Consider the following 24262-nt stretch of genomic DNA (forward strand, 5'->3'; position numbering starts at 1 on the left):
TTTGTAGTCATATCTTTCGTGCGTACATAGCAAGCAGCCTTGGCTATTAAAATGTAAATAGGACCAACTCTATTGCAAATGCTATGAAGTCTGACCAAACCCAAGACTTTCAGAGTTGCAGAAAACATGTCACTCACAGTGAAGAAGCCCGAAGAACCAGGAATGTCTTATTGTCATTAATATTTCTCCATTGTTTCAATGGATTTCTCAGTTACATGTCTATCAAACAAACCCCCTTCAAACAATGTCACTTGAAAAATTCTCAGTAAACCTTGACAGAAACAGTCTTTAAACCATGAGGCTTTTTCTAGGGCAAAAGGATGAGTCACCAGCTCTTACTCAGGTTCCATATCAAACCACTGTTCGGGTTCAGTGAACACTTTATTTTCCCACTTGAACTTGAACTCTCCTGCAAGATCACTCCTGCCCATCTTGCGAAGGTGACGAGCCAGGAGGCGAACTTTGTCAGTGGAAGTTGGGAGAGATTTTTTCCAGAAGCAAAGAAGTTCATGGATCTGCTCCGTGAGGTCATCAGGGTGCTTGAGTTTGATGAGCTGAATGGTGCTGCGGCGCAGAGGGAGGGACGAGGTAAGGACCTCCGCATTTTCTTCTGAGAGTTCCTCTGCCAGCCAGTGGAACAAGTTATCCCAAAGGGCTTCTGGAGGCACACACAGAACACCCAGTGTTAGGAAGCTTGCTTGAGGGATGTGCTAATCCAACCCTTCACACCTGCTCACAGGAATATACTAGCCCTCTGGTTTAGCTTCTGAGCAGCAGAGAAGTGTGGGACCACCCAGATGGACAGTTGAGAGCTTTTGAATTCCTGCCATTGCTGAGGTCATCATCTGAGCCTGCTAGCTATGGTAAAGGGCGAGAAATGCTCCTCAAATTTTAATGTACCTGAGAACCAGAAGGACTTGTTAAAATGTTTCTTTGGTTTCCAGCCCACAGTTAATTGAATAGGACTAGCGTGGGGCAAAACATGGCATCTTCAACAGGCTTCTAAGAATGCTGACAACGGAGGTCCTTTGCCATTCCTAGCCTTGTAGCACTGCGTCAAAGGATGTTTCATAGGTTCAAAAAGATATTCATCTTTATTAGTATTAAAGTGATGAATAAATTATGCTAGAAGCTAGCTGGTCCTCACATATTCATGCAAATACACACACACACACACACACACACACGTGTATGTGTGAGTGTGTGTGTGTGTGTGTGTGTGTGTGTGTGTGTTTATACACAGCTCACCAATTTCACTACCCAAAGAGCATTCTGGGCAAAGTTCATTACATCAACATTTCCTCTGGACCTCTGGACTATTTTGACTCGAACACATCTCCTCTGAATATATCCTATATTCTCTGTGTATTTTTCCCCTTAACCTGAGACTCCTGCCTGCTTCCTAATCCATGATTCCATCTGGTATTTCTATGGTTTTCATTGCATAATTCAAAGCCGTCACTCTAAGTAAATCCCCTGTATCCCTCTATGTTTCCTCTTCCATATACAAGCCATAAACTATCTTTTCCCTTCCATATATCAGACCTAGCCTGCATACTTTCTTCTACTCTCAGTCTCATTCCCTGGCCTTGTATGAGCAAAGAATTCCATGTCTTCCCCCTATTACTTAATTACCCTTTCCACCTACCTCCTCATATAAATTATGCTCTGATTTTACACTATAAACCTGCTTATCTGTGAATATTACTTAAAGGAAGGAGCTAAATATCCTTGTTTGTTTTCAAATAATTGTTCTTCTACCATCAGGCAATGCATTCACTTAGATGTCTATGCTACCTAGGGGGGCCTTCCTCCCCCACCCACATTATCTATGGACAGCCATCAGCCATGACATTGATAATCATTCATGCTACTGACTGCATGGTTCCTTAATCTTATTAACTCCAGTGACCTGTCCTGTGACTTCAAATTAGAAACTGACTTTCAGAGTTATTCTTCACATTTCATCATCTGCCAGAATCATGCCTCCTTCATGGCCTCAGCTTCTCGATATTATTGCTGACTGCTACCCGCTAAACTCCCACAGCTTCTATTCCTCTGCTTCTGCATAATTTTCTCTGTCCCCATCACTAATAGAGCAATCCCTCCTGTCATTCAATCACTCCTGCAGGGTCTTACATACCTCTGCCAGTGCTGCTCCTAAAGATCAGTTATATACATCAAATATGGTCATGCATCCAACTTAAAACAGGTTATCCACCTTAGCCTTATTGTCATTATTGTCAGTTTGTCAACTCTAATCATGCAGGTTGGGGGATACTGAGTGTCCCCAAATGGCCTCTGTTTTGAAGGTTGATCAGTAGTAGCTGAACTACTCCAGCTACCCAATTATGAAAATATGTTATTGTGCCTACTAAACACTATGCTATTTTATTCTATTGAGCCCTTAGCATTCACAAATCCATTTAAAATTTTTCTAATCACAATTTCAAAATTTCCATAGCAAAAACCAAAATCTTTTCTCCTGTCTCACTCTCCTGTTTCACCCAGCCCAAATCTGTTTTTCCCACTTTACACAAAGCCATTCTGCTTGAGTTCTTATAACCTTGTTTTCATTCCCAAAGTACTTTATTACGAAATCTCCCTCCCTCTGTGTTTGCTGGATTCCATCCCACCCTGCATTTTTCATCCAATATTTTCCCTTTACATCTGTCTCTCAATCTCCTCCTCACTGTGGGTCCTTCCTTGGTTCTTATAAACATGTTCAGGTCTTCTAGTTCCCTTATGCTATAATATCAAGCCACTGTGCTACCTCTGCCCTTTTATTTTTTTAATCATAAAAATCTTTTAGTGTCTAATGTGCCATGAGGTCTCAAGTTCCTCACTATATACTGAGCACTTATATGCTTGCTTTAGGGATTCTATGACCTTTATAAAAACTGCTATTTCGGCCTTTATTCAAACCTTCCTAGAGAATTCTTAATTACTACTTGCAGCAAGTGAATCTTGGCCTGCATCTTCTTAGACTTCCACAAAACATTTAACTTCTTTCCTTGGATTTCATGTTCTCCCCAAGATCTACTGTTCCTTCTCTCGCCTTTGTCTGACTCATCCTCCTGGTGCTGCTAAATTACTGCTTCCTACCTCAGGCCTCTTCCATTTTCTGCTCTCTTTACCAATGAATTCATCAATTCTTAGTTACTTGACCATAGCTTCTAGGTGAAATATCCCAGATCTGTTATCTCTTCATCTTTAACTTTGTTTCCTAAATCCTAGAATAGTCTTTGCAATATTCATTTTTCTCAAAATCTCTACCAGTGAATTGGAAATTGGTATCCTGGTACCTTCTTACTTGCTTCCTGGCTATCATGAAGTGAACAGGCATCTTCCACCATGTGCCATGATGTACTATATCACCACAAACCAAAAGCAATGGGTCAAGTCATCATGGACTACAACCTCTATAATTGTGAGTCAAAATGAACCTTTCCTCGTTTTAAGTTGATTAACTCAGGCATATTGTCACAGAGATGAGAACTGATGACCACAATGCCCTATCTGTCTTTGCTGGATGGAGTACAACATTCTAATTTATATCCTTGCTATCAGTTTTGACTCACTTTGTCCTCTGCACACAACTTCTGCACAACCATTCTGCATCCAATCTGATCTTGTTAGTCCCCTATTAATAAATCTTTGAAAGATTTATTATCCTATTGTCTAAACTTCTAAACTTAGCATTTAAACTTTTAATAGTTTTATCGTACTGAAAATATGTAGCCTTATCTACCACCAACCTTCCTATAGAAGCTTTGATGTCATGATAGCAACTCAGGACTTCATAGCACACATAAGAAGAATCATTGTATTCTTATGCTACCCAGTGATTATTGACAGGAGCAGTAATTATGCTTTTATTTGAATATCAATTTCTTTAAAAGTGAACAATGATGAACTTGCCAAGCTTTCATCTATTGATGTTGTTATTATTGTTTTTTTCTATATCATTTTCCTTCTCTTTTAAAACAGCTGTATTATTCCTGAGATAATATATTGTAATACTAAAATTAATTCCTGTTCTATTCTAATGTAGTTCAGTAAAGTCTATGCATTTTCTGGTACCCCTAAGTGTAACCTCTAATTGGAATTCTGTGCTATCCATGGTGAGCCTGATAAAGTAGTGAAAACCCATCCACTGATGTCTTTTGAAGACAAGTGATTGCATTAATAGCTATTAACATCACAGAAAGAATTGCTTTAAAGGCTAAAACAGAATAAAGGTGTCAATTCTACCCTTAAATCTGCATCAGCATAATACACCAACATGCTTTCCTGCACATAACCCTGAATATTATGCATAACCACAGCCAAATATAAAATATGTTCTTTGAGGATTCATACTAATATATACTTCTCTTTAAATCTATTTACCATAAATGTAGGTTTGAATTGACCACACTTAAACATGTACAATTTAATGGTCAAAATTTCAGAATGAATTGTTGCTGTCTATTTACCAAATTAAGAAATTATTTGTTACTTATCTAATTTATATTTCTAAATAAAAATGATTTGTGGCTAAGCGGTAAAGTGCTCGCCTTGCACATGTGAGGCCCTGGGTTCGATCTTCAGCACCACATAAAAATAAATAAATAAAGGTATAAAAAATAAAATACATGCACATTATTTTGTATAATTATAAAAAAAGATTTATATTTCTTATAGATTTCAGTACAAATTTCATGACATGCATATTTGAGAATGATATTTTGGTTTATATGTACATGACTTTGCAAGAAAATTCCATTTATTAAACATGATAAAACTTAATGATTAAATGAAAAGTCACTTTCTCCAGTCTATTTTGTAGAAGGATTCATGCATACATAAAATATGAGAGGAGAAAAAGTACTATGAGTACGGAGCAAATGTTCCTTACCTAGAGGATCTTTAGAAATTCTCTTGGTACTCTGTGGACGGTTGATTAATTTTTCATGCTATTGGGAGGGACAGAGAATAAGCAAAAGAAATTATTTATTGGTAAATAAATAAAACCCCATATGAACCTCACCCCTACTTAGAAGAAGCACTGAATTGCATATCTTGCAAAATTAGATCTTGTATTTGTGCATGCATGTTCAGCAATTGTTTTCCTAAGATAAGGCAAAGTAAAGCAACCCAATTTAAATTTAAGAATACACATTTGAATATTATTAGAGAGCTCACATGAACTCGGAAGAAACATTTCCCAACTAAAGCTCAAAACTATTAAAGCCAACTAACATAGAGCAAACTATCTCTATGCCACAAACATGGTTTTGGTAAAATCTCTAGTAGGTTGGTCATTGTTCTTCAACACTCAGCACGGGTACCTGATAGTTAATTGAACAATAGTTTGTGAGAATGAACAGGTGAATGTTCAATGAACAAGTTGATAAAATAATCAAGGCACTGAGCATATATTATTCTCAACCAAATATTTTATCAAGAAATAATTGCATATATAATCATTTCTTTTCTACACTATCTGCAGAACAATTTATTCTCATTTAATGAGGGATGGTGGAAACAGCACAAGAGATAAGTTAAAAACATCTGAGTTTAGATACCAGTTTAAGTGATTGAGAGCAGTGTTACTGTGGAACACTTATCTCTAAATCTCTCTTAAATGTTCGTTATAAACCACATCACAAAAAACTTGCACACAAATGTTCATAGCAACTCTATTTGTAATAGCCAAATCTAGAAACTGTAAAAATTGTTTTTGATGATATATTCAAAATCCTGGATATTATTCAATTAATAAAAGGACAAATCGCAGCTACATGCAATAGCTTCTAACTTCGTTTTCCAAGGGCCACTAGGCATTATGCCAAGTACAAAATTCAAGTCTCAAAACTTTGCATATTCTGATTTCACTTACATTATCTTCTTGAAATTATGTAATTTTAAAGATGTAGAACAGATCATTAGAGATTGTTGGTACTTACTGATCTGGGAACATGACTAGAAAGAGGTGGCAAAAAAGAGATCATTGTGGTGATGGACCAGTCCTGTGTTTTGAATGTGGTGGTGGGCACATGAATCTACCTACCCATTTGGAAAAATTGCACAGAATTATATACACACATCATATCACAGTGTATCAACATCAACCTCCTGGCTTTGATACTATATTATTGTTATGTTAAGATGAAACTACTGAGGAAATTGGGCAAAAAATACTCTTTTATAACTTCCTGTAAACCTATAATTATTTCTGTTTTTTTTTTTTTTTTTTTTTTTTCAGTGCTGGGGATCAGACCCAAGGACTCATGCATGCTGAGCATGGATTTTACCACTGAGCTACATGGCCAGCCCCAGAATATTTTTTAAAAGCCTACTTCAAAGTATGAGATAAGGAGGACATAACTACTATATGTTAGTGTACATCACATTGCTTCCTGCTGAGCACTCAGTACAAGTAAGTTGAATCTGAATTTCATTTTTTGTAGACATTACATAATCATGGAACCATATAAAACTTCCTTTAAGAAGATTTAATAGGTTGGAATTAGGAAACAGTAGAAGTTAAAGTATACTACATTGCAGCATTGCAACGTAATTACATTTTTGAGGCATCAACGATGTGCCTCAGAATTGTGAGATGACTATCAATTTAAACAGGACAGCAGACTCTTCATTCCTGTCAGAAGACATATCACCTGGACTGAGCCTGGGGCAAGAGGTACATGCCAGGTTTTAATCTTTTCTTTATGTTAATTGTTTCTCCTGTCAGTCCATCTTTGTTCACGGATGCATCTTAATGCACTGAGAGTGGTTCTAGTATTTACTAGATGGATTATTTTTCTCATCTATGAAAATTCAGGTAAGTACTTCATCTGACATACAACCACAGAGGGAATAAATTGTGGTAGCACAGGTGCTTTTGAATGCCCAGACATAGGGGATTTTCAATGCTGCCTTCCCTTCTTTTTACTACCCGTCTACTCTCTCCCCTTCCAGTTCTCTGTTTGCATGATTTTCTCTGTGCACAATTTTTGTCTGTGCACTAATCTTGCTTTGCACATTGTTTCTTGAAACTCACTTTTGTCCAGGGTCAGCACCAAGCCAAACAGAAGGCTTCTGCTTGTCCTTCCACTGACTTCCCTCGCCCACATGCCCAGGGTCCTCACGTGGCTTTCTGGAAGCCTTCCTCCGCAGGAAGTCTGAAGTTTTCCTAGTCGCTCTCCCCGCCCCCTTCTTCTAATTAGAAGGCACCCTTCTGTTACCTCTACTCAACTTTGCTATTCTTCTCAAGTAACATGTTTTTCATGTTAATATTGTACATTTTAACTTGCAGAATACAATTTCTTCAATGCCACTGTCAACATGTTAGTGCACAAAGAGGTGGCTCATTGGGCATATCAAAATGTGGCTCTCAAGCTCTCTGTAAGCTGTGTCCTTGATACACATCGTCCTTATAAAGAGGGAAACTGGGGCTTATGTCGCACTTTTTCCCTCACTATAAAGCTCTCAAGAAATCTATAAATAATAAAACTATAAGTAATCCAGATGTTTATAGATGTGTTGTATTTACACTGCTAAGAGCAACACAGGCCTCATCTACTTGGAAGTGATTAAAACACTGAAACCAAAGAACCACTCACACTGGAAGTGGCTGTTATGGGTGCCAGGAGCTTTCCCACTGCTGCTGTGAGGATTCCTTTAGTTACTCACTATTCTTTACATGCCACCCCAATATAATCCTCCTATTCTTAAAACTACGTAGATAATTTTATAGTTGGACTCAACTAGAGTGACAATTTTATCTGTTGCGTGCAATCCCACAAACTGACTTGGGCATATTCAGCATTTTTCTAGGTAAGGTCCCAGCGGCCTGTTGAAAAGAGTCTGTCAAGTCCTAAATCATACGCCTGGATATTTCTGAGACTCAGCTTAATTTCATGATCCAGCTTGCACTTCAGCATCCATACAATAACCTTCCAGACTGGGCCTTTCTCTAAATGCTTATCAGACATGTATGATACTCTCAAAATTGATCCTGCTTCAGAGATATTAAAAAATTCCTTTCTTGTTAGTTATCTCACTTGCCTTCCATTTACACAGAGTGTGCAAGAGTGCACTTCCTGTTTTCCTCTATGATGGCTGAGAATATTTCAGCTCAAAAGTGCTAGTTCTCCTGAGAGACGCCAACAGAGTGCAGAAGCAGGCATGAGCAGCAAAGCTAATCTTTCCCCAGTGCCACTCTGCTTGACCATGTGAGGGCTCACTTGGTCAGTTCCTGGCTTCTGATTCAACCCATGCCTCAGTTTCCTGAATTTTAAAACCATTACATCACATTACATAGTCTCTAGGTTTGTTGTAAGCATTAAATGAAATAAAATATGTAGTGCATGATCTTTTTTCTCCATTGTTGTGCACTTGTTGTTCAGTGTCTGTGGTAATGATGGTGTGAAAAAAAAGTACTGTATAAAAGTGCAGGATGTACAGTTCTGTACAGAACATGATACTTGGCAATGGTATGTAAGTAACTACATTAATGTAAGTGACTACATGACTGGTTTGTGTATTTACCATATAATATAGTACTTTTTAAAATTTATTTGATTCATAGTATTTGTATGTATTTATAGGGTACAGTATGATTTGACACATGTACATAATGTGTAATGATCAAATCAGAGTAATTAGCATTTCCATCTCCTTTAACACTCATCATTTCTATGTGTTGGGAACCTTCTACTCTTCTCTTCCAGTTATTGTGAAACATAATAAATTGCTGCAGACTATAGTTTTATGGAACACTAGAACTAAATCCTTCTATCTAATTAATTTGGCATCACACTGTACCCTATAAATACACACAAATATTATGAAGCAATTAAAACTTAAAAAGTACTATATTAATAGGATGGGGGACAAAAGAAATTGTGATACATTTTTAAGGAAACAACTTAGTTCAGCTATTGGCACATGTGTACTTAATAAAAGTCATCTAATTGTTAACCACACAGGTTTTGCTAGAACTACAGTGTCATTTTTGCAGACAGAGAGGCTTTTTCCAACCCTAATTTCTAAGATGTTGGTCCAAAGATCCATCTGTAACTAAAGGTACTCTTGTAAGTATATACTTCAGTAAATGAATGGGTAAAGAAAATGTGGTGTATATATACACAATGGAATATTACTCAGCATTAAAAGAGAATAAAATCATGACATTTGCAGGCAAATGAGTGGAGTTGGAGAATATAATGCTAAATGAAGTAAGCCAGTCTCAAAAAACCAAATGCCAAATGTCTTCTCTGATATCAAGATGCTGATTCATAATGGGGATTGAGGAGGGGAGCATGGGAACTTTAGATAGGGAAAAGGGGGTGGAAGGGAAGGGGGTATGGGAGTAAGAGGACAGTGGAATGAGACAGCCATCATTACATGTATGAAAACACGAATAGTGTGACTCTACATTGTGTTCAACCAAAGACATGAAAACTTGTGCTCTATTTGTGTTATAAAAATTGAATTGCATTCTGCTGTCATATGTAACTAATTAGAATAAATGAAATTTAAAAAACTTTATGTAGAGCAAGGCAGGACCAAAATGTCCCCATGACATCATAGCACTGGAGACAGCTCTGTCCCTTGATCTCGGAACAGTCCTGGATTCAGCCACCACTGACCATTTAGTCCCTGAAAATGCTTTGGCCTGGAAAAATCTCAGTGTTTCAGTTGGGGCTAGGACTCACCCTCACTGTAATGTGCTTTCAGGAGCTTAGGGTGGTGCTGGCACGACCCAAGCTAACATCACCGCAGTTCCTGAGGTCTCTATCACAGAAACAGTTTTTGTGTCCAGTGATATGGTAAGGACTTTCTGATAATTTGAACATCATTTAGCACAGATGCCCCATGGTATTACAACAAAACAACAGCCTTATACAACTAGCAACAACAAAAACTGTCAGGCTGCTGTTGTTACTTTTATCATTTACCTTAGGACACATGCACCCAGATCTTTTCTCAGATTATTATTATAATATCTTGTGGCAACAACTCCTTCATCTAATGCTACCCACACCTCTCCCACTCCACATATGTATCATAGATTGTTCTGGTAAACAGTCTCTTATTTTATATTAGAAGACAAACAAGAGAAAGTGAAGTGATCAATGGTAGAAAGAGAAAGTACATATAATCATTATCTTTCTGTGTATCTTTAACATGGACTTTTAGGAGGTGCATTTGGTAAGTCCTGGCTTCCACTGCTCACTCTACTCTGTATTTATTTTTGCATAGAGGCCTGTTTAACTAAGTAGTAGTCACCATTTGCTTAACTTGAGTGCATTTATTGCATCATAATCATAAACTGTATTCTCAGTTTTATAATAATGTGGCTCATGCAGAATTTTTAATGGCTCTGCATTGTAAACAAGCTAGATAGAATATTGATCAAAGGAATAATCTGGCACAAAAATTAATGGTAGCATAAATGGTGCTACAGTTCTGGTTTCAACAAAACCACCAATCAAATGAGCGCTTACCTCAGAGTTGAGTGAGAACACATGTGTGATTACATTATTTCATCCAAAGCCATAACAATGGTTTGATGTAGTATCATCCCTGTTTTGCTGATGTAACCTCTCCAAGGTGACATGGCTAATTTATAGCAAAATCCAGGTCTGACTAAGACCTGAACTTAATAAATAATAGTCCTGTGTCTCTGTGTGTGTGCGTGTCCATGGTACTTATGCCTATTTTACAAATGAGAGAAGTTTAGAGAGAGAAAATAACTTGACCAAAAACATACATACAAAATGATGCACATTACATTTTAAGCATCTTTAAGTATCCAGATCCCTTATCTGTAAGTTAAAACTAGTATGTGCGATGGTATAACTTGGAATCTCCATTTGCTCATCCCAGCAAGCACCTCCAAATTATGCTCCCCATTTTCATATGTCAGATTCTGGCCTTGAAGGAAGGATTAGAAGGAAGCAAAGGGCTCAACTCCTATTCAGACAACTCACTAAACTGTGACCTTGAGCAAAGTGTGCTATTTGTTCCTCAGTTTCCTCATTTTAAAAATAATAGTACCTGCTTAATAGACATTCAGATGAGGTATTGAGTTATATCATATAACTTCAAGGAGACCATCATATGAAATAAGTGCTCAAGGTATTACCTGTTATTGCTCCATGTTTTCTTTAAAAATACTATTTCTTGCCTATATTAATAGTTTTAAAAGAAAATCTCATGTTTTTACCATAAATGGAAAAATTTCCACTTGTATAAATATAAGAAAATGCTAACCATAAGTACATTAAAAAAAAGCGTTAGTAAGTTTTGCTATCAGCCAAGATTTCCAAACTTCAGAACAATTCTCTGTTAAAAAAAAGGAAACTTTGCAAGTGTTAGATATAAAAATACATTAACACCAACCTGACATCTATCTACTCAAAAGATTAGAGAAAGGATTAAGAGAACAAGTGTCTCATCATGTGAATCTATTTTTATTATATATATATTGCCCTTAGAAAAAATAAGTAAAGTACATGCAATTTCAAAATTTGGGGAAGAGCATTATAACTGAGCATCTGTTTTATTTTCTGAGAATGATACTTTTCAGTGTAAACACAAATGAAAAACACCTTTGCCTTTCAAAACTCTAAGGACAGCATTTTAAGGACATTTGAGTGATAAGTCGTCAACAGAAAGCAATGGATATAAACTTGTAACCCAAGCCAGAGAAAGCAGGTCCTTCCCGGCTATAGGAATGGCTGTGACCTCTGCTCTGAAAATGAAGTAAGAGCTTCTGTGCTCCAAATGAACAGGACAGGAAAGTATATCAGGCTGCTCCTAAGTAGCTAAGCCTTCAAACGAAGCTGAAAGAGGAAGCCTGCTTCTGACTCAAGAGCTGAAAAATTCCAAATAAACAGAGAAACCACCATCCAAGGCTCCATTCCAAACCTTTGTTTCAATAAAAGATCCAATCACCCTTCCTAACCGGTTCTTTGAAAGAGTTTAAATTTCCGAACACCCTCAAGGGGCAAAGGATGCCAGAGGCAACACGACATAGTGGTAAACATGTCAGGCCTAAAGTAAGCGAGGATCTGGCTTGCGCAAAGAATAGGAGGAGAAGGTAGGCATGAAAGGAATGGCTTCGCAGTCCGCCTCCGCTCCTGTGAGGTCTGCAAGCTGAGGCAAGCCATCTAGACGCTTCTGGAATTCTCTAACTGGAAAACAGAAAAGATGGTTCCTACTTGTGCAGTGTGCATATAGAGGCACGCAAAAATAATGTCTGCAAAGGACACGGCCCACGTGGAGAATTCAACGAAGAGTGGCAGAGACACAAAAATCAGTTGTAATGTCCAGATTTTATGGGAATACTGCTTTGGAGTAAATCAACTGAAAAAAAGAAATTGAGTCAGTAGTTTAATACAGAACAGAGGCTGCATAGTAGATGATATTAAGAAGTAATCACTAAATATTTTTTTGATTCTAGCAATGGAACTGTGGTCATTTTGTTTTGTTCTTACCCCATAGAAATGTATTCTGAAGTATTTACAGATAAACTGATATGTCTGTGATTCACTTTAAAAGACTGCCACAAGAAGGAACAAGGCCATCTGATGAAGTAAGCACAGCAGAAAATGATGAAAGATGGGTCCATGTGGGTTCATTGCATATTTATTCTATTTTTGTGTGTACTGAAGTCTTTACACACACACACACACACACACACACACACACACACACATGCACGCACAACTTTTAAATGAATAAATTAAAAGACACCAGCATCATCCAATATCCCGTTGTTGTTGTCATTGTGGACCTTCTTACAATTGCACAGTCAGTGTACAACTTCCTGGAGGCAAGTCGGAGATGCTTGGCCCTCACAATAAAAGGAAGTGCCTCTGCATAGAGAAAAGATTACTGAGGAACAAAATAAAAACAAAGTTCAGAGCAAGAAGTTCCAACCTGGGGTGGTCTCCTTGGAAATAAAACTAGTGACTATGTTTGGGAAGCAAATGTAGATCCATATCTTTGTTCGGCTTAGATTTTTGTTTTAAACCCATGCAATATTACTGTACAACCAATTTTATGTTTTACTTCTCTGTTTTTTTTTTTTCATTTGCTTATTTCTTAGGAAATCACTCCTTTTAAGCCTTCAATCTGATTATGGTTTTGCCAAGGGGAAGAGTTCATAAATACATCTCTCAGTCCTTGATGAGCTAGCTCAGTCACAAAAGGAGACAGCTTTAGGACTCTGGTCACCAGATGGATAAATTCAGGAAAATCCAAAGAATCTCAGGAACTGGGACAGACAGAAGGAAGGTACATTCAGTGATGGCTGCAGACATAAAGTGAGCAAGAATCTGGATAATTCAGAAGATACATATTGAACATATATGAAGTCAGCCAAGGAAAGAAATCTTATTTCTAAACTGGTGTCTCTGGTGGTACATTTTTTATCTGCCAAATGGGTAAAGCAGTAGCTACCCCACATGACTGGCAATGAGGACTAGACAGGAACTTAAACAAAGCCCTTCAAACATCAAGTGTTCCATATATGTTAATGCCTTTTATGATTAAAATTGTTGCTTAGAATTCCAATAATTCTGACAGAAGCATATACCTTTGGCCCATAAAGGTAGCTTATGCGGAAGGTGCTATTCATTTTTAAAGCAATTAAACAAATCAAGAGAGATACACAACACTGTTAGAACTTATATTACCTTCAGCCTCTTCTCTTCTTCATTTCACCCATAGACTATGCTTCCTAAGGTTTTTGTCCATACAGAAGACCTTTCAAGTTGCCTAATGGAATCTAAGCGTAATTCTTTCTAGAATATTCTAACAGAATTTTTTTCTGCTTATTTTTTTTCTTTTTTTTTAATTTTTCTTTTTGGCTTATAGACAGAAATAGCCTTTTAGCCTTTCTGAAAAAAAAAAAACAAATGAAAGTTACTGGAAAGTCCTGGACAGCTACAAACATCTTCCTCTTAGGCCTTACCACAGTGTAAGAAATAACCACAAAAGCCTTTCCTTTTAAAACATGAAAGGGTTCTACTAGACATAACCCAACCCGAAAAAAAAAAAAAAAAAAAAAACTTGGAAAAGATTTTGTCAGCTGTCAATAGATTAATTGCTTTATCAATGTCCCTAGCATGCATTCATTTACTCCTTAAATAGTTTAATGAAGCAATACTGAACTTATCCTAGGAGAAGAGATTGCAGAATTGAATGAGGTATGCTTCCAGCACTGAATATCGGCCCCAGAAGGAGACATTAGAGTGCCATGGTCAGGGGCACTACCACAGAAATAAGACCAACTTGGTTTCAAAGTGTGCCTGTTGGTCCCAAATTCCAAATCTCTCCAACTCTGTTCTCTTTCTGCCATCCTTACTGCCACCAGTCTCCAGCTATTTCTCTTTGGGGAAAACGTCTCTGTGCCTCCAGTTCTTCAACCACTCGCCTTTTCAGTAAATCAGTTGTCAAATTTCTGGCAGGAAATGAGAATAAATATCTTTTATTATTATTGTTACCTAATTACATAAATAAAATTTGTAATAGACCTTATGTTAGTACATGTGACAGTGCTTTAGTTATGCATACAGCGTGATATATATAACCAAATTTTGCTAATTCTTCTTGGGAATGTTAAGGGCTTCTTCTCAAGAGGTGATAGCAGAGCTAAGTGTGGAGTTGATGTTGTCACAAGGGCCACTATGGAAAGAACCTCTGAGGTGGTCACAATTGTAATGGGTAAGGGAAGTAAGATCTTAAGTAGAACCAGGACAAGAGATTAGTTGGGCAAATATAGTAATGGAAAGATTTTGGGGCTAAGATGTGGGCATTTGTGAAGGGCCCAGGTAATTGGATTTTTTTTAAGAGAGAGAGAGAGAGGAGAGAGGAGAGAGAGAGAGAGAGAGAGAGAGAGAGAGAGAGAGAGAGAGAATTTTTTAATATTTATTTTTCAGTTTTTGGTGACACAACATCTTTATTTTATTTTTATGTGGTGCTGAGGATGGAACCCAGTGCCCCGCGCATGCCAGGCGAGCGTGCTACCACTTGAGCCACATCCCCAGCCCTTGGATTATTTTTTGACAATGGACATTCAGTGTCAATTGAGGAGCTTTAGCAGAATATTGATAAAATAATGCTGATTTGGGGGGAAAATACTTATGATTGTGAGAAAGGTGGCCAAGAACAGAAAAGGGAGCTGGCAATAGGTCTACAAGCAAAGAGAATTACAATCAACCACTAGGGCAATGTTGAGATTTCTGTGGTAGTGCCCCTGACCATGGCACTGTGCTATCTCCTTCTGGGGCTGATCTTCAGGGCTGGAAGCATACCTCATTCAATTCTGTAATCCCTTCTCCTAGGATGAGTTCAGTATTGTTTCATGAAACTATTTAAGGAATAAATGAATGCATGCTAGGGACATTGATAAAGCAATTAATGGTGGAGTCTTCACAGCTGACAAAATTTTTCCCAAATTTTTTTGGGGGGGTTAGGTTATGTCTAGTAGAACTCTTTCATGTTTTAAAAGGAAAGGCTTTTGTGGTTATTTCTTACACTGTGGTAAGGCCTAAGAGGAAGATGTTTGTAGCTGTCTAGGCCTTTCCAGTAATTTAACTTTCTTTCTTTTTTTTTTTTTCTTTTTGTCAGAAAGGCTAAAAGACTATTTCTGTCTGTAAGCCAAAAAAAAAAAAAAAAAAAGGAAACAGAAAAAAAAATCTGTTAGAATAGTCTAGAAAGAATTATGCTTAGAGTCTATTAGGGGTGGAATGAAGAAGAGAAGAGGCTGAAAGTAATACAAATTCTAACAATGTTGTGTATCTCTCTTGATTTGTTGAATTGCTTTAAAAAGTAACAGCACTTTCCACATAAGCTACCTTTATGGGCCAAAGGTATCTATCTGCTTTTGTTCAGAATTATTGGAATTCCAATGGAGATGAAATGCAAGTTCAAACAACACCTAAAAAGTAAATTCAAAGAAATAGTATGTTATACCACAAAACAATAACTCAGACCAGGGTCCCAGAGAGACCCCCTCCACAACTCCCTCTCTCCCCCATGGTCCATGCACTTCCCAGCCCCATACACATTCACTCTGCCACCAATGCCTATTGGTCCCAAATTCCAAATCTCTCCAACTCTGTTCTCTTCCTGCCACCCTTACTGCCTCCATCTACATCAAGCCCTCACCATCTCTTCCATGGACTCTTTAGTAGCTCTCTCATTTACCATTACTAAACTCATCTTTTTCTAATGGCGAGAGAGTGATACTAAAAACAAACTTGATGACTCTTCTTGCTAAAATTTTCCAATGACTTCTCATTACTAAGAGAGAGATGAACTTAATCATAAACTAAATACCCACATCTTCATCCTCAATGATAGCCATTCCAAGAATACCAATCGATGAGTGATTCATTTGCTTAGTCATATGATAAGGGTCTCTGGTTTGAATGTCTGCCTGGCTTGTGTTTTTCAGGTCATAAAATTGATCACATTCTCTGGATGAACTTTGACAGAAGGCCCTGTTTATAACAGTTGCAATCATTTGGTCGACCTAAATGAGGCATTCAAAGCCCTCCATGATCTTTTCCAAACTTATTTTCAGTATGACCTTGCCAAATCTTCCACTCTGACCCCACAGGTATATTCATGATCCCTTCTTGAACACACCTTGTACTTTTCTGCTTCAGTTTCTGCTCCTATCGCCCCTCCTGTGTGGAACTCACTGTCTCTCCGTCATCCTCTCCAGGTCCTAAGCATCCTTAAATCCATCTTGCTATGTGAAGCACCCCCAGGTCACCTCAGTCCTCCAAAATTGTTCCCTTCTCACTTGTTATTTTGGCTGTTCTTTGATAATCACCAGTTCCTGTCTTTCAGTACTGTTATATTGTATTTGCTTATTATTTATCTCTTGCATTGTTTTACAATTTTTAAAGTATTTATGTTTTACTTCCTGAACTGAACTGCAATTTCCTTAAAAGCTAGAACTTTGACACTTATTACTATTATATTTTAAGTCCTATAAGGTATCTTATATATGTTAGGCCCTTATTAGTATTTGCTAATTAATAAGCTGACTGGTGTATCTGCAGGGAAAAAAACATAGTTAGAAAATTGCTTGAATTAGTAAATGTTACTTTTTACTTTTTAAAAGTTGAATTTTAAGAGTATAAATGCAAAAATGCCAGTTACTCTTTTACTTATTGAATTTTCTTAGGCAAGAATTTCCTTTGTAAAAGAATTATTGAAGCCGGCCGGGCAGAGTGGCACATGCCTGTAATCCCAATGGCTTGGGAGGCTGAGGCTGGAGGATAGCAAGTTCAAATCTAGCATCAGCAACTTAGTGAGGCCCTAAGCAATTCAGTGAGACTCTATTGCTAAATAAAATATAAAAAGGATCTGGGGATGTGACTCAATGGTTAAGTGTCTCTGGGTTTAATCCCTGTGAAGAAGAAAAAGAAGAAGAAGAAGAAGAAGAAGAAGAAGAAGGAGAAGGAGAAGGAGAAGGAGAAGAAGAAGAAGAAGAAGAAGAAGAAGAAGAAGAAGAAGAAGAAGAAGAAGAAAGAAGAAGAAGAAAAAGAAGATGAAGAAGAATTATTGAAAGCTACAGGACAACCAAGTATTCAATTTCGGATTTAGCTATTCTGTCCTCAAATGAGACAAACTCTCCCCTTTGATGAACAAGGGTTGCAAGTTAAAGAAAGAGGAACAGGGGAGAGAGGAGGAGGAAGGAAAGAAGGGAGAGACAGGGGAAGAGGAAGGAATAGGAGAAGGAGAAAAGAAAGAATTTCCTCTGATTAAATTGGTGAACAAAAACACTTTCCAGATCCTGTTTCTGAATAAACTAGCTTTATTCATCTTTCTCCCATATCTCTTAGTGACAGGGGTACAACTGTATCTTTCTCTGAAGCTCATTCTGATGGCTTACAGGCACATAAGACCAGAAGTATAAGCCATGTCAAGGGAGAGGCAAGAAAAGTCAGAATTAAGACACTGGAAAGAGAGGGAAGGTTTGAAAAACTTTCAGAGAAAAAAAAATTAATATAAATATAATACTTCTATTTACTAAGACTCTAGTGACTTTCTCCTATTGATAGTGGGGTATGAAGCCCCTTACTCATAAATAGAATTCCCTGTAATGTGGAAAGCATGAAACTAAGTTACAGAAAACTTTTTAAAAATTGCCTTAAGTTAACCATTCCTACAAAAACAAAAGGAACCACAAAACAAAACACCCCTGATTTCTTTTATGGGGTTTAAAAAATGCATGTGCTTTTTCTAATCATTTTCTTAATAACAACCAGTAAGACAGTAAGTCTATTTTATTCTTGAATTCCAATATAACTTTGTAAACTTATTGCAGCTTAAAAGCTGAAGTAAAGCTGAATAGTCTGCAGTTGTAGACATTTCTCATACCTCAGCCTCACCTCATTTAGTCAAGATCACTTTAGTATTTCACATTGTTAGAAAAATTAAAGAAAGAAACCATGCCTAGCCAGGCAGGGAGATGGTAAAGAAAGTCCAAAATCGTGAGAAAGTGGCGGTTCTAACAAACTGAATCTGCACTTTTCCTCTCTTTGACACAACATGTTATTTAATGCAGTGAAAAATGTAAATGTTGGAGCAGTGTCAGGATTTACTAAAAATGACAAGTCATGAGTTCAGTTATTTAAAAAAAAAAAAAAAAAAGGAAGTTCAACTAAGCAAAACCTGGGTCAAGAGATGGCTTACGTAAATCTGTAGTTTAGCTCTTCCTGGGAAACTCCCGGCCTCAGAGAGACAACAGCCATTGGCTCTGAACCCCTTCCTTCCTTCAAAGCAAAACCGTCAGAAGCAGGTGGGAAGAGTAAAAGGCGGCCACAACACAAGGTGACACTAATGTCACAGTAACCCGTCTGACCTATTCAGAAGCACATACACAAACAAACAAACAAAAAAAAACACTCTTCCCACTTCCTTCCACCTAAAAAAGTTTTGAAGTGTTTTTTTTTTAACTTGCTTTGTTTCTACCAAATTACAAATATACACACTATTAACTGAATTTTCTTCAACACTTCTAAAAGGAGACTGAGAAGCAATTTAGAAAAGACCAACGAGGCAAATTGTTCTCTGAAGCCATGTATTTTCACATCCAAGGCTGACATGAGCATTTTCAGAAAAGCATATGAAGTTTCACCAAGACCCTGTCTCTCTTCCAAATCTCCTGGCATCACCACACGTGTACACTAGCTATGGTGGCCTTCCCTGCAGTCTTTCTTTCACAGAGCCTAGGTACCTGCAGTGTCCCTCACTCTGCCAGAAGCTCTCCCAGCCACGCAGGCAGAGGGGCTTCTGGCCACTGTTTGTCATCACTGGTGGGTCTTTCCTGGCTATGCCACCTCAAATTCTGTCCATCTCTTGATGCTACCTTATTTTCTTCCACAGTACTTCTTACTTTTCTCCCCACACTTTTGGTATTTAAAATGCAAGCTCTATTTGTGAACTCATTCGATCATTCAAAAAAGTTATTGAGCATCTAAAATATGCCAAACACCCAGGATATATTCTAAGACTGAGGACCTTGGAGCACATCCCCATGGATGTACGGGATTGTATTCCAAGTGAAACTGGGTGTCATTTTAGTGTTTGAAGCAGAGCAGGTAATGATGTGACTGATGGCTTCAAGGGTAACTCTACCCTTTGAAAGACTACAGAAGAGGGGTAGAAGGTCATACACACAGCAACAACACTGAATGATAGGGTCATGGGATTTAGTGTTTAATGAATGAATTAATATATGAATAAATGAAATATGGAAACTGAACCAGTAAAGACACATATCCTCACAAGCATAAAGCAAAAGCCTAGAAAGTGCCTTCAATTCTTTTGGGCATCAAACGGCACATTGACATCACACCTTGTAATTATGTGTGTGCTAATGTGTGTGTGTGTGTGTGTGTGTGTGTGTATACATATACAAATTAACTACTTTTATAGACTAATAAATAAAAGTGTAATAATAAGTAAAAGTTTTTTCTGGGCAAAAAAATATTATTGCCTAATGACCTACAATAATATCTTTGAGATGCTTATTTCTCAACTTTCCTTAGAGTTTGTTTCTGTGTTTGTTTAGTTGTGCTGGGGATTGAACCCAGGGCCTTGTACATGTTAGACAAGCACTCTACCAACAGAGCTGTATCCCCATCTTCTTTTCTTAAAACTTTGAACTTACAGACAAAAGATAACTTGAACCTGTATTTACTCCGTAAACAATCTCATCAGTACTCCAGATCTTTACCAAGTTACAGAGATTGCCTTGTTTGGGGTGAAAGTTTATATACAAGCATCTTTTCAAGTTGGATAGTTTTGGAAAAAAAAGGGGGGTGTTGAATTGAATTTGCTCTATGTTTAACACTTTGATATCTTTTTTTATTTATGGAAAAGTTAAACAACAGCATTTATACTGAAAAAAAATATTAACTATTTTTCTTCTGTTATAAAGAACTTTTAGTTTTGATAAATACCTTCACCTAATTTATGCTACATGTACAAATGTATAGATAAAGCTGTGTTCATCTTTCGCAAGGTGCTATAATAAGGCTAGCTCCATTTCCTAAAAAATTGTACATTCTAATATTGCTTAGCTGAGTTAGGGGTTTTCAATCCTGAACTTTGTAGAAGTCTGTTCTCACAAAAATAAAGGTCATAGTTTCAATTCCTATTTAGGTATGCTAACTATAAAACAGGAAAAAAAAAGTTTCCACAGCCACAAATTCTTTCTCAACTCTGACAAACCTTTTTTTTTTTTTTTTTTTTTGTGAACACTTTGGGCACAAGAAAGGGCTGAGGGAGTGAATCTGGAAAGCCCTGTGCAAACCCATCTGGGAGAAAAGGAAAGTACAGATGGCATATCAGCAGTGGATTCATCTAGGAGAAGTAGCAGATGTTGAAAATGTACTACTTTTAAATGTGCCAATATAGTTTCAAGATTATCAATTTCAAGGTTGGATACTTTGAAGACTGGCAGAAATTAGCACATTCATCTTGTCATTCACAAATATTCATCAGGTACACACTATGCAAAGTGGAGCAGGACCAGGTGTGGATCTTTACTATCCATGCACACCTGCTCAACTGTGAAGGTGGACACTCTTAAAGAAACTTTGTTCTGGGTGATAACAAGAAGAAACTTACTCTTAATGTTTAAAGCATGGATGCACATCAAGTATATAATCAGATACACAGTATTTCCTTGGTATTAAATTTTCATGGAGAGAGGTCATTAGAGAATACAAAGTCTAAGATGACTTCCAAGGAAGTCAATAAAAAAAAAAATTTAAAAAGCCTGAGAAACTCTAGTCCATTAGGAAGAAAACAAGCATATGATTTATAATGAAACACAGTAACTAAAATGACAGAGGAATTATAGAATGCTGTGGCTGCATGTACCAGCAACACCTAACCTGGTACAGAGGGGAAATCCCGCTGGGGTTATGGCTCAGTGGTAGGGCGCTTGCCTAGCATTCGTGAGACACTGGGTTCAATCCCTGGCACCACATAAAAATAAAAACAGAGGGGAAATCCCAGGAGAGGTCACACTTAAGAAGAGGTGTAAGGGAGGGCCGATAGGAATTACCCAGGCAAGTGGGTGGGGAGTGGTGTGCCAGAATCAAACAGAGAAAAGACTAGTGAAAATTCCCTGGCACATCACTCATAAGACTTTCATCAAAGAAAATCTATATATACCCCTAAATTGACTAGCTTGGCTACGTCAGCTAATTCTCTAGCTTGGCTAATTCATGAAGTCAGATAAGCCAAAGAGAAAACACAGATAACTGAGAGATGAATTGGTATCACAGTTTTGGACTTTGAGACAGTTCTCTCTTAACATTGGGGCCTTTCTTTAAATTGTCTGCCATCATCGCAGTAAGGCCTTGAACACTATCTGCCAGAGAATTCCAGCCCCAGTCATGTCTCCCTCTAAACATCCCATGGAAATGGAACATAGAGCTTTCTGGAAGACCTAGGGCCAGTGGAGCTGTCTCCAGAGCAGCTCTAATATACTTCTCCACTCCAAATCTTTATGTTGATCCAGTCAACTCATTAGCCTTCCAGTGGAGGGTTTGTACAAACAGGTTCCAAATTACTGACAGAAATAATTGGAATAGTCCTTTCAATGACTATTTCTTGAATTGCCCATGCACAGTTCTCATCACTGATGGAGAGATCGACCATGGGGAAGGACAGACCAGGTCCTTCACTCATAGACTTTGCTTTCTCAGGGAACAAAAGCAGACAGAAAATATGTGAGCAAATTATAAATCTAATCATTCCACTTACGAATGAGCTTCAGGAAATAAATCTAAAGAGAATTACAGGTTAAAGAGTGACTTTGGATAAGAAGGTGAAGAATAAAGATAACAAAAATGTGAGCGGAAATCTGAATGAAAAGGACCACCTACAAAAGTCAAAATCCTCTTTTCTAGCCATTTTGAAAAGATAAATATTTGAGATGATGGATATGCTAATTAGCCTAATTTGATCATTACATATTGTATACCTATATCAAAACATCATGCTATAACACACAAAATACATATGCTTTTTTTGTGCTGAAAAATTGTAGCCAAAGTCTTACACATGCTAAGAATATTCTCTACAACTAAATTACATCCCCAACCCAATATGTACAATTATTATGTCAACTAAAAATAAAGCCAAAATAAATAAGCACATCAACTATAAAATTTCCAAAAAAAGAAAGAGCCAGCATTGTGTCTATCAGAGTAAATAGTGCCCTATATGCAAATGAAAACTCATAGCAAGAAAACTGATCATGGGTATACACTTATATAGCTATACAATTATGAATAATATGCTTTTCAATTGGCTCTGCCATCCTAACATGCCTTGCAGGAACCCCAAGATCTCTTTCAAACCAGGACATAAGAAGTTAATGTTTCTAGAAGCCTGTTTCCCTGGTTGGTTTCAATTTGGTTGGTTGGTGTCCATATCATATCATTTGTTAAATATTTCTAACATCATCTCCAAACTAAAGCATGGTATACTGTATTGTCACATAACTTCAAGGATGAATCTAGAAGCCCTCAACTCTGTCCTGTAAACTTGACTGAGATAATACCTTTATCTGTACCTTTATCTGCTAAGGAGGCAACAGCATGATTGTGAAATCCAGGTAAAGAAGATTTCCTGGGTTTGAATGGTAAGCTCTGCCATTGACTTAGCTACAGGATCCTGGACAATTTGCCTAAAAATTTTCTATTTCAACTTCTTATAAAATGAGAACAATGAAAATGCCTCATAGGATTTTCTTGAAGATTTAATGATAGAATGCATGTAAAGCATTTGAAAGACCTTTGGCATATTTGAAACCATGATGGTATTCACATGAAGTATGAATTTCCTTCACCCTGACTTGCTTTTTTTCATATTAAATTTCTTAACAAATTTCAAGGTTCCGATAAAATGCCATAATCACTACAAAACTTCTAGCCTCCAGAGAAGCTATTTCCCACCTGTGAACAACTGCTAATGCATTGCTTATACATTAGTATAACAAGGAACTTTTATGTAAGTTTGTATACATATTTTGCATGCTCAGTTGGGTTGCAAATTAACATCAAATAATTCTGCCCCGTATAAGTGCAATTTGAGTCACATTAAAAAAGTAAATAAATGGAATCTATTTTAATAACACATATATAACTTGATATAACCAAAATAATAAATTTTATCACGTAATCAATAGGAAGTAATTTTTAAATGAGTTTTTTTTTTTACTAAGTCTAAAACTTGGTGCTTTTCTTACTCTTACAGCACATTTCACTTCAGAATAGCCATATTTCAAGTGGTTGATGATAGTCACATGTAGCTAGTAGCTACCATTTGAGACAACCAGCTTTAGGTCATATATTATTTTCTATAGCTTTGTATTTATAATAATGCCTAGTATATTCCTTGTTCCAGAAACTCAATTAAAAATATTCATTAGTTAGGGGCTGGGATTATAGCTCAGTGGCAGAGTGCTTGCCTCACACATGTGAGGCATGGGGTTTGATACTCAGCACCACATAAAAATAAATAAATAAATAAAGATATTGTATCCAAAAAAAATTTCAAAAATATTCATTAATTAGTTACTTATTTTACTGGTTCATTTACAAGTAGGACTATCTATCTGTGGAAAACATTTCAGCTATTTATGACATAAAAAATAAAAACTGGAAAAATAGTTTTCTTTAAAGAATAAAGAATTTTATTCTTTATAGGGAGTAAT

General features: G+C 37.1%; 1 protein-coding gene across 1 annotated transcript in view; it reads right to left on the bottom strand.

Moving 5' to 3' along the window:
* Window positions 1-335: 335 nt before the first annotated feature.
* The window catches only part of Dthd1 (death domain containing 1), a 60778-nt gene continuing 36851 nt past the window's right edge, over window positions 336-24262 (bottom strand). The window contains exons 9-10 of the mRNA XM_026387469.2: window positions 4901-4958; window positions 336-658 (exon numbers count right to left, since the gene is read on the bottom strand). Of these exons, the coding sequence (XP_026243254.2) occupies window positions 336-658; window positions 4901-4958 (381 nt within the window). The remainder of the gene's footprint in view (window positions 659-4900; window positions 4959-24262) is intronic.

Source organism: Urocitellus parryii, chromosome 10 (genome assembly GCF_045843805.1).
Source record: "Urocitellus parryii isolate mUroPar1 chromosome 10, mUroPar1.hap1, whole genome shotgun sequence".
In the NCBI taxonomy this organism is placed as follows: domain Eukaryota; kingdom Metazoa; phylum Chordata; class Mammalia; order Rodentia; family Sciuridae; genus Urocitellus; species Urocitellus parryii.